At 32.6% G+C, this 16,784-nt stretch overlaps 2 protein-coding genes across 2 annotated transcripts; one reads left to right on the top strand and one right to left on the bottom strand.

Moving 5' to 3' along the window:
* The first annotated feature begins 839 nt into the window (after nt 1-839).
* Nucleotides 840-2,560, top strand: LOC137810977 (large ribosomal subunit protein uL2x). Its single transcript, XM_068612498.2, has 2 exons — nt 840-1,417; nt 2,057-2,560. Exons 1-2 carry the CDS (start codon nt 978-980, stop codon nt 2,400-2,402), a joined length of 786 nt encoding a protein of 261 aa, XP_068468599.1. The 5' UTR covers nt 840-977; the 3' UTR covers nt 2,403-2,560.
* Nucleotides 2,561-14,238: 11,678 nt separating this feature from the next.
* LOC137810972 (protein SMALL AUXIN UP-REGULATED RNA 12) lies at nt 14,239-15,053 on the bottom strand. Its single transcript, XM_068612493.2, has one exon. The coding sequence runs from the start codon at nt 14,801-14,803 to the stop codon at nt 14,489-14,491; it is 315 nt and encodes a 104-aa protein (XP_068468594.1). The 5' UTR covers nt 14,804-15,053; the 3' UTR covers nt 14,239-14,488.
* Between the last annotated feature and the right edge of the window lie 1,731 nt (nt 15,054-16,784).

Genomic DNA, 16,784 nt, shown 5'->3' with positions numbered 1-16,784 from the left:
TTCAATTATGGATGTTTTGTATTCTTTTATTTTGGATTAACATTGTCATTCTTGTACTACCGGAAGCACTAGTCTGGGAGCTTACCGAACGTGCCAATCTGAAATTTTACCGAAAGTGCCAATCCAAAATTTTACCGGATTTTATAATCCAAAATGCAAAAAAATAAATGTATAGGGACAGTTTTGTCTTTGCGCAACCTTGTGGGGGTGCAGGAACAAAAATGTTGGGCTACAGGAAGAAACTGCCTATTTAAATTCATAGGTTGACCCAACACTATTCCCCTAAGGCTTCTTCTTCTTGCAACTCTACGTTTTTCTTCTTGCACCCGCACAAATTTTTTAAATCCCAAAACTGACCTTCACCTTTTATTTGAAAAAAATTAGTTTTTTAGGTTACCGGATATTGGGATCTGGAAGTGTGCTACGGATTCATCAATTCAAAAGTGATTCGTGTTCTTTTTCAAATAAAGGAGTGTTTCGAAAGCAACTTGTTGATTTTCAGATTGCTGAATCCGAAAGTCTAATTTTTATTACGGATTGATGGATCTGGAAGATTACCGGATTCACCAATCCAGAAAATTTATGGATTTCCCAATCCGGAATGCAAAAAATTAAATGCGGATTTCCTATTCTGTAAAATTACCGAATTGCATTGTCCGAAAGAAGAAAAAGTAGTGTGGGTCTTATGTGTATTTCGGAATTTTTAAAAAATAATAAGGATATTTTTGTCTTTACATTACATTGTGGGGATGCAGGAAGAAAAACGTAGGGGTGCAGGAAGAAACTGTCTTCCTCTAAAGCCCATTTGGGCTCTAGTGATCCCGGCTCGATCTTAAAAGTTACTAAGTTGCAATTTACGTCAAATACAAAACGGCGTCGCGTCCGCTATATATTATCAGCAAAGCCAAAAACCCTAGGTTCCGATCCATCCTTCTTCCATCGGCGCGGCGAACACTCACACACACAGGTGAATCGGAATGGGAAGGGTAATTCGCGCACAGCGTAAGGGTGCGGGCTCCGTTTTCAAGTCCCACACCCACCACCGCAAGGGTCCGGCGAGGTTCCGCAGCCTCGATTTCGGCGAACGCAATGGCTACCTGAAGGGAGTGGTCACCGACATCATCCACGACCCCGGTCGCGGTGCCCCTCTCGCCAAGGTCACTTTCCGCCATCCCTTCCGCTACAAGAAGCAGACGGAACTCTTCGTTTCTGCCGAAGGTCTATATACTGGGCAGTTCCTCTACTGCGGCAAGAAGGCCACTCTCGTGGTTGGCAACGTCTTGCCCCTCCGATCCATCCCCGAGGGTGCTGTCATCTGCAACGTTGAACACCACGTTGGTGATCGCGGTGTCTTCGCCAGAGCATCCGGTGACTACGCCATTGTTATCAGCCACAACCCCGATAATGACACCTCTAGGTTCCTTCTCGCGCTTTTATATTTGGACTCTCGGGATTATTGTTTTTGGATTTTTTTGTTTGTTTTTGGGATTCAAAATCTGTCTTTGAGAAGTGGGTCTATTCCGTTGCTTAAAGGTGGTGTTTTATTAATTTCCACTGTTAACTAATGTGAATTATATTTTGTAATATTGTACAAAATCAGGGAAGTGAAAGCTTGGTATTTAGTTAAGGATTATGGATGAATAATGTCGAGAGTAAAGTGAGATATACTTACGGGCCCTGTTTGGATGAATTCCATCGACTGAAAATACGAAAAGAAAACTATAGCTTTTGGGTAAGTTAAAAAAAATAGTTTTTAGGGAAGTTAATATTATTGAACTTGCACAAATTAGATAATAGAAACCTAATTCATTTTGTCTTATTTATTCTTGTATACGTGGTACAAAGATGGTTAGCGGCCTGTCAGGTTCTTATTGTAAAGCAAGTTATATACTGAATATGAAATTAGGATTTGATAATCCCGGCAGATATATGAACAATTCTGTATGTTTATGTAATATCTATGGTTTTGATGATTTTAGTGGAGTTGGATTTTGTAAAGTGGACTCAACTGGATTTTGTGCAAGTGTTTGAATGCATGTTTGCACTGTGTTGGCAGGATCAAGCTTCCTTCTGGTTCAAAGAAGATTGTGCCGAGTGCATGTAGGGCAATGATTGGGCAAGTTGCAGGTGGAGGGAGAACTGAGAAGCCTCTTCTTAAGGCTGGTAATGCTTACCACAAGTTTAGAGTGAAGAGAAACTGCTGGCCTAAGGTGCGTGGTGTGGCTATGAACCCAGTTGAGCATCCTCATGGAGGAGGTAACCACCAGCACATTGGGCATGCTAGTACTGTCAGGCGTGATGCTCCTCCTGGCCAGAAGGTTGGTCTCATTGCTGCCAGGAGGACTGGTCGTCTTAGGGGGCAAGCTGCTGCCACTGCTTCTAAAGCTGACAAGACTACTTAAGGAGATTGTTAGAGATATGCTTAATTACAATTTTTCAAATTTTGTTTCTTTGATAGTTTATGTTCAACTTTTGGCTACTATTTTGAACACCATTTCCACCATTAATATGAAGCTTGTAATGTGCGGTATTTTATATTTTATTAAGATCAATTCAATCCTCTGCTGTTTGTCAATCATTTGGTAATTTCAACTAGTTGGAACTAGGAACGTTCTAGTATAGTTTCCCTCTTTTTCTTGACACATTAACTATCCCTATTTTTTTTCATAGATCAATTTAGTATTGCTTGCCAGTATTGGAGTGAAGTTTTCCTATCCGTAGTTATTTCTATTTTAGGTGTTTTGCTCAACTGTTTTTCAGACTGGTGTAGCTGAACTGTGCTGGTAGTTCGATTTTGAAAAGGCATGTTTCATGAAAGCTAAGGAGGGAGACCTTTTTGTTTTTGTACGATAGATAATTTTCTATTTAGCAGGACATAGTTACTATTTGATTAGATAGCATGTTTAATGTTTGATTAGTTGTGGACTTTTTTGATAATCTGAAATTCCTTTTATTTATAAGTATCATTATCTATTACCTTTGCTTGTAATTTCTTCTTTCATAGTTTTCCGAAGGGCGTTCAATTATGATTAATTCACATCTCTGTCGCTTCACTGATGTTGAAATGAATCTGCGTCGTTGATGTCCACTGTGACAGGAAAATGATTTAACTTGATCAAATATAATTCACGAGTCTTGTACATATGAAGTGTTATTAAATAAAGTTTAATCTTGTTCTCTCTTAAACTGAGATGAGTTGAATCGTCTTTTTATCAAGAAAGAAAAACATGTACAAAAAAGAGAGAGTATCAAATAGGAGGACTTTATATAGAGCTTTAATGTAAAACAAGACTGTAGAGACATTATATCATCTACTATTTATGCATTCATAGACGATTTAGCCTATAATATTCCTAAACGATCTAATAAATTATATCAATAGACGGTCTAACGAACAATCTTAGAAGGAAATTATTTGAGAACAATCTTATTCAGTGTGAGAGCCAAAATTATCATACATTTTGTTAATGATCAAATTATATTGATATAATATTGTACTTAATTATAAATGTTTTAAGTATGGGGAGGTCGGAATTGTAAAAAATACCTGGATTGTAAAAATACCTTCAAAGAATAATTCTTCATATGTGTTTACTTAGTCTTTATTAAGATTTTAGTTGAAATGTTGTTTAGAGTTGAATAATTTTTAATTTAAGAATGAAAAACCATGATGAAAATAAGTGTTTTTATGATTTGGAGTCAATGCAGAAAAATGTGAAGATGACCTAAATTAAATATATGATGAAGAGTTTAGAAAATTATAAAGTTTTTTTTACTTATTTTTTTAGTGTAATATACCTTATTGGAATAGATAAAGTCTTCCCAAATTAGAAATTTATCTTTCAATAAATTGTGATTCTAAACAATGGAACCACGTATTCAAAAAATAACTTTATCTTATTCACATTTCCTGCATAATTTGTATATGCAAATTCCTTAATAACTTTCCTATCACGAGTAAATAATCTATAAATATGTAACTATACTAATAACATGAGCCAAATATGCTCTCTTTAACATAATCCTATATATAAAGCTCCCTCCTCTATTAATGTATGGAATAGTTTTGCCTCTCTCATTTTTTCAATTCGTGTAATGTCGAAAGATGTAGTTATTAGTTTAAATTCAAGCAAACTAAATTTCTGAATCACCTTATTCAAATAATCATACTAAATTAATTATAACATCCTTATAGTTTGATCTTTTATATATTCATCATAAGTACTCGGCAAACCATAATCTTTTATCTCAAATTAATACTTTGATTTTTCTTTAAGTATTTTAATTTTATATTTATATTGGTTGTTTATAAGAATATCGTTTATATAAAAAGTACTCGCAACACATATTTTTCTTCTCTTTTCAAAATGACCTATCATAATTGCATCTAAGACACCTTGTCTTCCTCAAGAAATCATCAAACTTCTACAATTGACGAAAATTTCTTTCAACTCATCAAATTGTTGGATTGAGCTTTTACCACTAGATTAAAAGATACAATATGTAATCATAAAACAATTATTTCTACTTAAAAAACATAACAACCCAAATATCATAATTCAATTGTAACTTGATTTGTTTGACGTCCACCACACTATAACTAATGCAACTTGGGTGACTAGTGGGATGAAATAAAAGTTCATTCTGGATAGCATGGCCTGGGCTGGGGATCTGGGATCTATTCTCAGTCTCCTAGTGGTGGGATGGTAAAGGGCAATGTCCGGTTCTGGCCAAGAGATGTCTTTGCTCCGTCCCCCTTCTTATGGCAATTATATTTCTCTCAACAATTATTCCATTGGAATCACTCATAATAAATATTTGATTCAATAATTGATATAAAAAGTCACAAATTTAATTATGATGAAACAATTATTAATAAAGAGATTATTGAAGTTAACATATCAATTGTTCTATAACAAAGAATTAGATTTATAAAGTCAAATCAAATTATGACACTATTATAATTTTAAGTAGACAAAATTAAGTTCAACTTTTAGTGTATTGATAACAATAGTTATATCCAAATACAATTCACCTGTCATCTTAAATATTAAGTTGATTGTTACCTTTTAATAATGCTACTTCTTCCATATTTATCTACAGTTCTTGCCTTTTTAATTTGTCCAAAGTGATGTTCTTTTAATTGTATTTTTTTTCTAATTTGTCTAAAGTGATGTTCTTTTAATTTTATTTTTTTTCTAATTTGTCCTCGTATGTCAAATGTTCAACCACCGCAGCTACCTCATTCTTTGTTTGATGCATTTATTGAGAATGTAAGACGACTTTTATAAAATTGTATAAAGAGGACCTATATTTATTTATTTTCTTAATATATAATATTATAACGTAGATAAATTGGGACGAAGGTAGTAGTAGTACTATAATTGGATAAAAGGGTTAGTGCATTAATTTAAGACATGACTCATGAGATTGAAGTGAAATTAATCCATCAACTTAACACCATTTTAATGGACTTCATTTAAAAAAAATAGTGGGAAGTGTTTTATATTTAAATTATTGATCTGTGAATAGTAAATATAACAATTAAAATACTTATAAATGTAATAATTATTTTGTAAATAATTATTCAAAAGAAACATATTAATTTATGATTTTTTTTGATAAAGAACGTTATTTCTATTTTTTTTATATCTCCTATTGTTATTATAATAATTATATGAATGATCATAAATAAATTTTAAAATTATATAAATAAAAATTTGAAATTTGGTTTAGAATTTAAAACTTTTTCTCCAATTCATTATAAACATATATATTTAAAACTTTTTCTCCAATTCATGTTTAATTTAACTATATAAAAATTAACCTTAACAAAATAAATATAAGATTATTTTTGTAAAATATATGTTGCTCCAAATGCTAAAATCTTATTTTTGTATCTGCAATAAATAATAAATTAATAGGAGTACTCCAACCCATATAGAAAAAATCTATAGCATAAAATGACATATTACATATACATCCCTTTCTAAAAAAGAGCTACATCATCTGTCGAAAGTTTTAAGCCCTCTCACCCATAGACTTAACCAAAGGTAGATGTGACATTACAAAATCTGCATTCCCAACCACTTGATTCTTAACTAGAACAATATGTGTGTCTATAAAGCATAACTCCATGATCCACAACATATTACATCAACTTTCCATTCTTTTCCAAAAATAAACTCTTCTTAGAGAAGAGGGGGAAAATGTTCAATCTTCAAACCCATGAGTCTAAGCTGAATGCAAACAACTTGTATTCTCCATGTGACCAGGACTTAACTGGCAAAAGACATAAAAGTTGCAAGGAAAACCATTACTTTATAGATTTAAAACATTCAATTGGGTGAAGACACCATTTCGGATATGAAAAAGACATATCTGAGTATTTATATTTAATCCATACCAAGCCTTCATTTGTATCACTGTAAAAGCTTCCTCTCCATCCGCCACATTATCTCTAAAAATGATATTGTTTATGTGATTCCAAATGCCTCAAATCACCTCTATCCACATGCATTTTCATATATCTTTTCTTTTTTCCTTTACTCTATTGATAACGAATTGAAACAAGTGCTTGTTTGAGCTCTTTTGATGGGCAAAAACCCTACCTACCCATAAATCGCAGAGGTTGTCATACCTTTGTTGCTAAAGAACAATTAAAGAATAAACAAATTATGTTCTCAAGATGAAATCTGCATACCACATATATGTCTTGACCAATTTTTATACCCCGACTTATGTTCTCAAGATGCAATCAGCATACCACACATATGCCTTGACCAATTTTTATACCCCTGGCCACACATATGGAGGATAGGTTTGAATAAAGTCTAGACTAAGTTGAATCTACAAAATAAAGGTGTGGTTATAGGTACAAATATTTGCCCCTCTGCAAACAACATGTAGAGCATATATATATATATATATATATATATATATATATATATATATATATATATTCTTTTTGCACTACAAGAAAAATCCATTTGAGCTGTCAACAAAAAACGGGGGCTATAAAAAAGAAGCCACTAGCAAGGGTGAAGTCTACTCAAGTTCGACACAAAAATAAATGTCAAATATTTTTTCTACATTGGAGACTTTTAACTCTCACTAAAAATTATTAAAATAATAATAATAATAATAAGTTAGCGTCCAAAATGTGGACACAAAATAAATGCAATGAAAAAAATTAAGTGACGAAATAATATTGAGTCTAGAATGGGGACACAAAGTGGATGCAAGTTAAAATTATTAAAATAATAACAATAAGTTAGCGTCTAGAATAGGGACACAAAGTAGATGCAATCAAAAAATAAGCTTCAGAATGATACTGCATCGAGAATGAGGACACAAGCACTAGTGCAAAAAGCACTTTTTTCGACACTACATTAAAAGCGCTTTTACGGCCAGACGTTGTCCTTCAAAATGTGGTGAAATTTTTGAAATTAAATTACTCTATAAAGGCGGCTATGAGATAAAGTCACCTTCTTACAACAAAGCGCTTCGTGTAAGAAGACGACTATGAGGTAAAGCTGCCTTCTTACAACAAATCGTTTCGTCTAAGAGAGCGACTTTACCTCATAGTCGTCTTCTTACACGAAACGCTTTGTTGTAAGGAGGTGACTTTTTCTCATAGCCGCCCTTGTAGAGTCTTTTCTTACCCTAACTTATAGCGCGCCAATTATGCTTTTTCATATTTTCTTTGTCTTGGCGCTTCGTTTTCCTCTTCTTCTTTGTGCTTCTTCTTTATTTTCCTCGAGCCATTGTCTTATTCGTGCCATTGGGTAAGTTGCTTTCGAGCTCCCTACTTCTTTTTCACCATTACTTTTTTTTTGTTTCTCTTATTTGTTTATTTTCTACCATTGTTGTGAAGGTGACCATTCCTACTATTTCATTGCCTTCAATGTTGTTCTTTGGATTTTCGTTGTGCCCCCATTTGCTCCTTCGTCACTGCCACTACCGCCACTGCTACTGTCGCCGTTGTCGCTGCTGCCGCTACTGCTGCCATTGTCACCACTCTTCACCACCACCGTTGCTTTCACGCACAAGGTTGGTGGTGTTTTAAATTTTAAGGGTTTAGGGTTTAGGATTTAGATAGATAGATAGGAATGTAAAGATATATGTTATTAGTGTTTGTAATACATTTTTATCAATATATATATATATATATATATATATAATTTGATTATCTGAATTTATGTATTTGTCTGACTGGGTTATAATTGAAACAAGTTAATTTAGATGTGAATTAGCATTACACATAATGTACTAAAAAAAATTACCATCTACAAGGGTGGCTATTTACCATAGCCACCTTCTTAGATGCTCCACAATAGTTTATAAGGGTGGCTAAGGCAAATAACCACCTTCTTTGTTTGAATCTAAGAAGGTAGATGATAAGTGCCTAATTTTCGTAATATTTCATATTAAAATATAGGCACTTATGAGTATTAATTGCTAATTTACATATAAAATAATCCCTAATTTATGAATTTATACTTTTTTACATTTTTTATGATCTTTAATTGAATAAGAGCATTTTATTTCCAAATTTGGTGTTAATTGCAGGTTGCTAGGGAAGAATGGAGATTTGGACTAAAGAAGAATGATATATGCTAAAAGGAGAAAGTTGGAAGGCTCAAAACGCGCAAAAGAGAGAAAAAAAAATCAAACTCAGCAGCGAGAATGCATCGATTAATTGGGCAATTTTTATGTTTTTATCATTAAGCCCATGAGCGCAATGCATAACCCTAAGAAATTAGGTTAATTAGGGGGCTAGATGCACAACCCTAGTGTGCCAGATTGAGAGGAAAACACCATTTAGTGAATTGTAACCAATTGGGAAAATGGAAGGTGCTAGAAGTATGCATGGTTAATTCTACCCTTTGAGATTGAGAGTAATCTGTTTGAACTCTTATGTATTGAGGTGATGTTTAAATATTTAATATTTTGTTCTTGATTGATTATTGGTATTGTTGTTTTACTTCTAAACCGTTGTGACAGTTTGAGAATCTTAATCTAGCCGAGAGGTATTTTTAGGGTTCTGATCTAAACAACAATACTTAACATATTTGAGTGCTAGAAATAAACTTGAAATGCTAATTGCTATTAACATCTAAGCGTTATTCTAAGTTGTTTTTATAAATATGCAAGAAATTGATATTTAGGAAACATTCTCAAGAATTTTATATGCGAGAAATCAATATAAATGAATTTTCTACGGGCATCAACTTCAATTAAAGAACTTAATGTTAACATGATAATCCAAAATACATGAGGGTGAGAAAGATGAAACCTTATCCCTATTTTTTCCAATTGGAGCAACAACTCTTTGAATTTTTTTCTTGTTAATTCTTGTCATTATAACAATCCTCAAACCAACTTTTATTATTCTGTTTTTATATTTAACGAATCTTCTACTTGAATATTCAATTGTTCCTTGTGGGATTGATATCAGTCCTTAGGGACGATTATTACTTTTTTCAACGCGGTGCACTTGCCGTAAAGTCATCAGCGGGTGCAAAACTCACCTTATAAGCTGATTTTATAAGGTTGAGTTAGACTTAAAGTTCACTTCTTAATATGGTATCAAAGCTATTTCGAGCCTATCCTACCAATTGTTTGTTGGGCTTATCAGGCATCTGCTATTGATCTGTTATCAGATCACCCATAATATATAATCTCACACACGAGTTGGTAGCCTCGGTGTGAGAGGTCTGTGTTGGAGATCCCACATCGACTAAAAATTAGGATATTTCATAGAATATAAGCGGGTGCAAATCTCACCTTATAAGCCGATTTTATGAAGTTGAGTTAGACTTAAAGTTCACTTCTTAATAATTATTTAATTTTATATCCATTTTAGTGTTCCCCAAACCTACACTATAAGTTAAATAATATTTTTTTTTTTATGTAGGCTTAGCCAACACTACCTTGTACATTTGTGTCCCATAGGAGATCATCTTTAAAGCATAGCCACCAAAAGATTAGCTTCCATTTTTATTGGGATGCTAAGCCCACACTAGCTTCATGTAAATCTCTCTTTTGCTCTTTGCGTTGCGTTTTAGGGACTCTACCATCTTTATTTCTTGTAGTGTTGCAATTAAAAAAAACTTGAGTTCAAATGCATTATTAAATTTTTAATGTGAATTTATTTTTTATATCTTTAAAATACATTGATTTTAAATATATTTTAAAATATCAAAATTAATATATTTTGACAGCACAAAATAGGACAAAATAAAAAACCTAACAGAAAATTCAATTTCTATTTACTCAGGTTTAACACGCAGTCCTCTCGAGTTAAGCTGAAATACCCAACTTTGATACTATGCATTTATTCATTAAGTAAAAGATTAATGTGCTCTTTCTACCTTCTTTAATAATTGAATTTGACTTAAGGTTACAAAACTACGAGTGTAATTTATTAAGAATTGATATCCAGAAAAATTTATAATTTTAAACTATTTTTAACTAATTAATAACTGAGTTGTCGATGTTTCTCAGTCCTCTAACAATAAACCTAATAAAACTAAAACATATTAGGACGGAATCAACGAGTTTAAACATTATAAATTTTGGTTTCCATATTTTTTAAAATTTATATAATTTTTTTACAATTGTATCTTTAATTTTTAATTATCCGTAATTTTATTTTTTAATAGAATTTTAATCTTTTAATTTTTAATTATAACTTTGATCAATTTTTCAGTTTTAAAAAGGTCATCATCCTCAATCATGTACCTAATATTGTTTTCAAATTAAAAAGCCGCAAGTTCAATGTGTTTTTCTTTAATCTACTGCATGATGTCCAAATTGAGAAAAAGTTACATATAATTGAACTGAAAATTGAATAAAATTATGAATAATTAAAGAGTCAAAATTATAGAAAAAAAATAAAAAACCAAATATACATATAATTAAAATTAATGAACTAAAGTGAGGGGGAAAATTAAAAGTCAAAATTATGGATTTGATAAAATATTGAGAACAAAATTACAATTAAGCCTAAACGAAAGATGAAATAATAATGAGAGCAATGTTGAAGATAAAAATAAAATTACTTACTAAATAATAAAAATAAAGGTCAAAAGGGAACATAAATCAAATTTAGAGGACGGATATTATTTTTGTGTATTATTTTTAACAATATTCTTAACACTAAAATGTGGCCACCATCATAGGAATAGGTTAAGTTATAATTAATGATGGAGGGTCCAACTCAAAATGGATTAGTATTATTTTGCTCCAAATGAAAAAAATAAGAGTAGAGATGACTAAACATTGGTACATATGACTTTATACAAAAGGTCAATTTCATGTGTAGAAACTTTCTTCTTTTACCTATTATAATATTGGATTGGAGCTATGACTTGGGAATTTTTTTTATTAGAAAGTGTTTACTAGAAGTTGAACAAGTTGGGAAATTTTTTTATTAGAAAGTTTGAACAAGTTGGGAATTTTTTTAAGGGTTATCCATGAAAAACGTGGACCCAACACGTGTGTTGATAAGCTTGAATGAAAAGTCAGCAAATTTAAAAAGGAAGAAAAGCCAAGCATAGATATATATACTCATTTTTTGTGGTGAATGATGAATGAAAAATGAAAAACATTTCACGTGGAAGGTGAATTAAAATAGAAATCCATGGTGTAAACTGTGGCGGACAATGTTTTATGATGCACCTGGAATCCACGTTTGAATGGAAGCAAAAGCACCCAAAGAAGAGGAAGCCATGACTTTGTCTGCATTAAATCATGCAAATAGATGTCATAGTTGAACATGAAGTTTGAATTTTGGGAGACATATATACTTGACATACCAATTTTATAATTTCTTAAAGTGGTTGAGCCTCTGTGTTGATGAGCGTATAGTACATTGAAAATACAGAAAAATGGGTACGTGGCCAACGCAGGCTTTACTTGTGTTCATGAACCTGACATGTCTGCCCTACTACTTCTTCAGCAACCGAACCTACCTTATGTCCTTCTTCAAATAATCGAAAGCAGGGTTTTAGATTTCCAAAACACCGTATAAAAGCAAGTCTTGTCTTTAAAGTACATCTCCATACAAGTCAATATTTGACATTTATTATTTTGTTGGACTTCTGCCTTTCGATGCTTAATTTAAAATTCACAAACTTCACCAAACTTCAATATTATCATTCTAATTTTCCATTTCCATTTATTATTTCTGCCTTTCATCATTTTCTATAGATTTTGGGAGGGACTTTACTTTACTAATCAAGCTTTAACCACTCTAACCCAGAAACAAGATAAACCTTTAATCCAATCTCTGTCTTCATGTTTCAATAATAAAAAATCAGTATCCAGTGGTGATCAAAGTAATTTGGACTAAGAACTTACATATGAGTGGAACAGTGAATATCTACTAGAAGATTATGAAAAAGTTCATCTAACAGATCATAGGGTTCATGTGCTGACCTTGATAATTATTATTGAATCAAGCCTACAGTAGAGAGAGATAGTCGACTCATGAAGAGTTCTTGTGTTGTACAACAGTACTTTCACATGATAACTTTAGTGGTTAACTTGTCAATATTTTCCTTTTTTTCCTCACCGGAAAGTGTTGTTATTATTTTAATTTTTTGTCCTTTTCTTTTTGGGTAAATGAGTATCACTACAAATTCCATTTATTGTCATAATTACTTTTCTGGGGAAGACAATTATACAGTGATTAATTGACCCCTAATTGTTTGTCCTCTATATAAGCAGACATCCGATGGACATTATTTGGTGACTAGCAACCTAATTAATTTAAACCTCTGAGCTTAAAACGAATGAAATAAAGGTTGGCCTCTAATTAACTCGACTTGTGACTCTCTGTGGCACACTTGTCCATAGCATATTCAAAGAAAAGAAGCTGATTTATTTCTGTGGCTTAAGATAATTAGGTTTTGTCATTTGTTAATCAAGGAAGGACCAAAGGACTGTGTGTTTAATTGTTGAGGGGACCCCATTTGATGAACTATGAGGCCTAATTTCCATGTGCACCAAATGTGCAAGGTTGCAGACAGATTAAGTAGACATTTGTATAATTCAATTATGATGAAGTATATGGAATTTACACGTACGCTGAGTAGATACTAATATGGGGTCCATGCATGTACTAGAATTTTCAGGTAATTTAGAAGGAAAAATATCTCAGTACTTGAAATTGTAAGGACAGGTATAGTCCTTGTCCCTTGTGTCGGCTGTAAGAGTAAATGAAACATACATTATTGAGAATGTCCATCTTCGTATTAGCCTTCTGATTGGATAAACTATATATTATTATATATGAAATGAAAAAGCCTTCTTTGTAAGAAATAATTGTATAACTTAAGGGTAAAAACTGTATCTAATAAACTAATCAATTTTAAAATACTTTGATCTTTACGAAAGAAAAACACAAACAAACGGCCATATATACCTTAATCATGGTCTGTGACGAGAAATTTAAGCACGTCCAGTTTTGGTTAGTTGGATTTTGGGTGACGTTAGATGAGATAGAAAGATGGCAATGCATGAAAGGAGTTACAGCCTAGTGGCGGCTAAGCAAACTTTTCCATGCAACTTGCAAGGCTTACCATGTTATTGCTGGCTACTTCTCTCATTGCTTGTCCTATTTGCAGTGATTATTCTTTTGGTCAATCAAATTCTTTCTATTCAGAGAGAGAGAGAGAGAGAATGTAGCGCATCATATCTGAAAGGGATGTGACATATATGTATCATGAATGATTAATAGCAGGTATGTGCATTGCAGTTTTATATTGCTTTTCGTAATACTAATAAACTCTGCAGTTTTAGAATTATGTAACATCCTGTCCATATCCAACTTTCAACTACTGATACACCACTTGACTTTCATCTTTCAATAAGAGATAATGGACAAGACATTAAAACAAGAATATCAAAACTCTGGTAATGCCCCTTGCATTCTTTTGCTTATTCCCTTTTCCTCCTGATACCTTTGAGTGACCAAAACCCCCGTAATTTTAAGATTTGCACTGGCTCCTCTAAATCGTGAAATGCACAACTTGTGCTTAACTTGGCCAGTTCTCAAAGGAGTTTTTTTCTTCTGGAGCTTGCTTCTTTTTCTTATCAAAAGTTTTGAATGTCAAACAATAACTTTGGATTTAATTAAGAAGCTCTTTCAAGCTATAATTTGCCAAGCAGACAAATGCAAATCAAAACAAAGAGGATATCAAAATATTTAACAGGATAACACCCCCCATGAACAACATTGCTTCACTTAAATCACCACTTCATGAAAGATACAAATGACATTGCCAAGGAATAAATATGCTTGGACATGAATCTATATATCTATACTATATACAATACAACACCAAAAACAAAATGTTAACAGTAGTGACCAAGTCATAACCACCACTTGGCAAAGGGACTTTTTAACTAGTAAATCACCACTTGACAAGGGATATATGACTACAATCCTCCGCCTTTCAAATGTGTAGTTCCTCCTTTCTTATCTCATCATGGAGGTTAAGGACTCAAATACAACTTCATCACAGGGTATGGTAAGTCCCATGTCATGGTTGAAACCAAACTCTTCCTCAGCTCTTTGGAGCAGACTTTGAAACTGGGGATAAGCCAGCCATGAGATTGGGATAATGTATCTGCTCCTGTTCTCCCCAACATAGACCGCAAAATGGCCTTTTGGCACATCATCAGGAAGACCCTCTTCATTGTAGGTCTGCTTCTTACCAAAACTTGAGCATCTCTTGACTATTTGCTTGAGAACAATAGCTTGTGGTAGTTTATTGGATTTTCTTATGGCCATTATGTTGTTCTTGCACCTTCAACCTTAGAATTTTTTTTTTCTGGCTGAGAGGGTTTGGGAAGTGTGGATAATGGGGTAGAGTGGAGGGGTATTTATCATGAGATAGTACAGTGGAAGAGAGAACCAGAGTCATGTGGGTGTGGGGACTAGTAGCAGACCAAAGTGTTTTAGGCTAAACTTGTTTATCAGGGAACGCAAGTTCCAACACAAGTGAACGTTTGTTTGCCTGCTCCTTCCCCAATAGACAATGTGGACCACTTTTCCTCTTAACTCAAATTTTCCATCACTTTGTCTCCATTCACTCATCCTATTATCATGTCGGAAATTTTCATTTGCACACATTTAGTTTTCCATCTTTTCTTGCTACTGCTGGATGCTGCATCTCAGCATTTTCGCAAGTAATCATAAAGGGCTAGTGGCACAATACTGCTACTATAGCTGCTTCTTCTTTTATTTCTAATCTGATCAAATTCAGTTGTGTTAAATAGATTGTAAAAATGGCAAAAACAATATAAAACGTGCCTTGATAGCATTAACTCGCTAGATTTGAAGCTTCAAACATGATATTTTCATTGATATGGTATCTATTTTAATTGTCATACCAAATTGACACTTTCACAATTAATCAGTTAATTAGGCGTGTAGCAAACACAGATAAGGTGAAAATCATTTTCAGATTGAATGGGAGCTTAAAACCTATATGGAACATTCCTAAAACCATTTAACAGAACATTCAATGGTATTGTCATTTTGGGTGCCTTGTCATAGTGTGTTATTTTAACTATTCTGAAGTAATCATGTACAATTACAATACCAAATAATGCTCTTCTGGACCATGTATTTTGTTGATAAAAGAGAAGTCATCTCTTCTTTTAGACCAGACTGGTACTTAAACACGAGCACGTTTTACTTGGAAGGAGGAGATCACAAGAAATATCCAAGTTCAAGTTAACTTTATCAACAATTTTATTGTATTACGAACTGAATTGGGTTGATAAAAAACATCTTTGACTTGACCTAATAAATGGGCATGGTTGGATACATTCACTAGGAGATTAACATGCACTCATACTAAAAATAAATGTAAAAAGCCTCAAACAAGAAATACAAATTTCATCACATAAATATATATTAATCATGAGTTTCAAATGAACTGAAAAGTAATATTTTATTTTAGGTAAATTTAAATTTTCATTACCAAGGTACCAATGTTAAAATACATGTATAACAAATTTTATAATGAGTTGTAAACTCATTTATAAAAGTAAATATCCAATTTGGTATTGAAAGATTGATACATTAGTTGGCCGATTCCTACATAAGTTTATCATACAAATGAATGATGGAATGATGTATCATCTTGTCTAACTTTTTTAGTTAGTGAGACTTTTAACCAAATTTCACATCAACAACGATCACACATTTCTCCTTATATGACTCGTGGTTCTAAGTCTTTCTGTAACTTCTGGAATATTCTCAAAGAACCTTCCCTATAAATTCAAAGTTTTCACTATATTAGACAATTTATCTTTCTCATGCTCAATAATAACACATACACCAATATGATTGTTCCTTCTAACAAGTTTAATACAGGTTCTTTCCACCACTCTTAAACTTTTTTATTCAAGGATCCAAAATATCTTGAGATCACTATAAAGTGATGTTTATGGACATGATTTACCTTTTTCAAAATTCCCTTTTCTATAGTTTTGGAATGAACACATCATAAATTGATTTACCACCTCCTCTCATAGAACTTGTCTTCATTTTCTCAAATATTAACATGATTTAGTCTTTGAGACGTAATATTCAATAACTCATTTATATAAAAATTTCATTAAAAGACTTACAAATCACATCTTCAACACACCTTAATGCAATCGCCCATACTATTCCCTTTCTTCCAGTAATACTCAACTAAATCAAACTCCACAAATAACGACGTCAAATCACAAAACAAAAGATTTCTGTAGTACCCTTT

This window comes from Phaseolus vulgaris, chromosome 2 (assembly GCF_051622355.1).
Source record: "Phaseolus vulgaris cultivar YP4 chromosome 2, ASM5162235v1, whole genome shotgun sequence".
Classification (NCBI taxonomy): Eukaryota; Viridiplantae; Streptophyta; class Magnoliopsida; order Fabales; family Fabaceae; genus Phaseolus; species Phaseolus vulgaris.
The sequence above is the reverse complement of the archived record's forward strand: the minus strand, read 5'-3'. Positions and strand labels throughout refer to the sequence as shown.

Excerpts from the sequence above, each read along its gene's own strand:
- LOC137810972 (XM_068612493.2), bottom strand. The coding sequence starts at position 14,803 with ATGGCCATAAGAAAATCCAATAAACTACCACAAGCTATTGTTCTCAAG.
- LOC137810977 (XM_068612498.2), top strand. The coding sequence starts at position 978 with ATGGGAAGGGTAATTCGCGCACAGCGTAAGGGTGCGGGCTCCGTTTTC. Across the intron at positions 1,418-2,056 it reads CCCGATAATGACACCTCTAG|GATCAAGCTTCCTTCTGGTT; the intron begins GTTCCTTCTCGC and ends CTGTGTTGGCAG.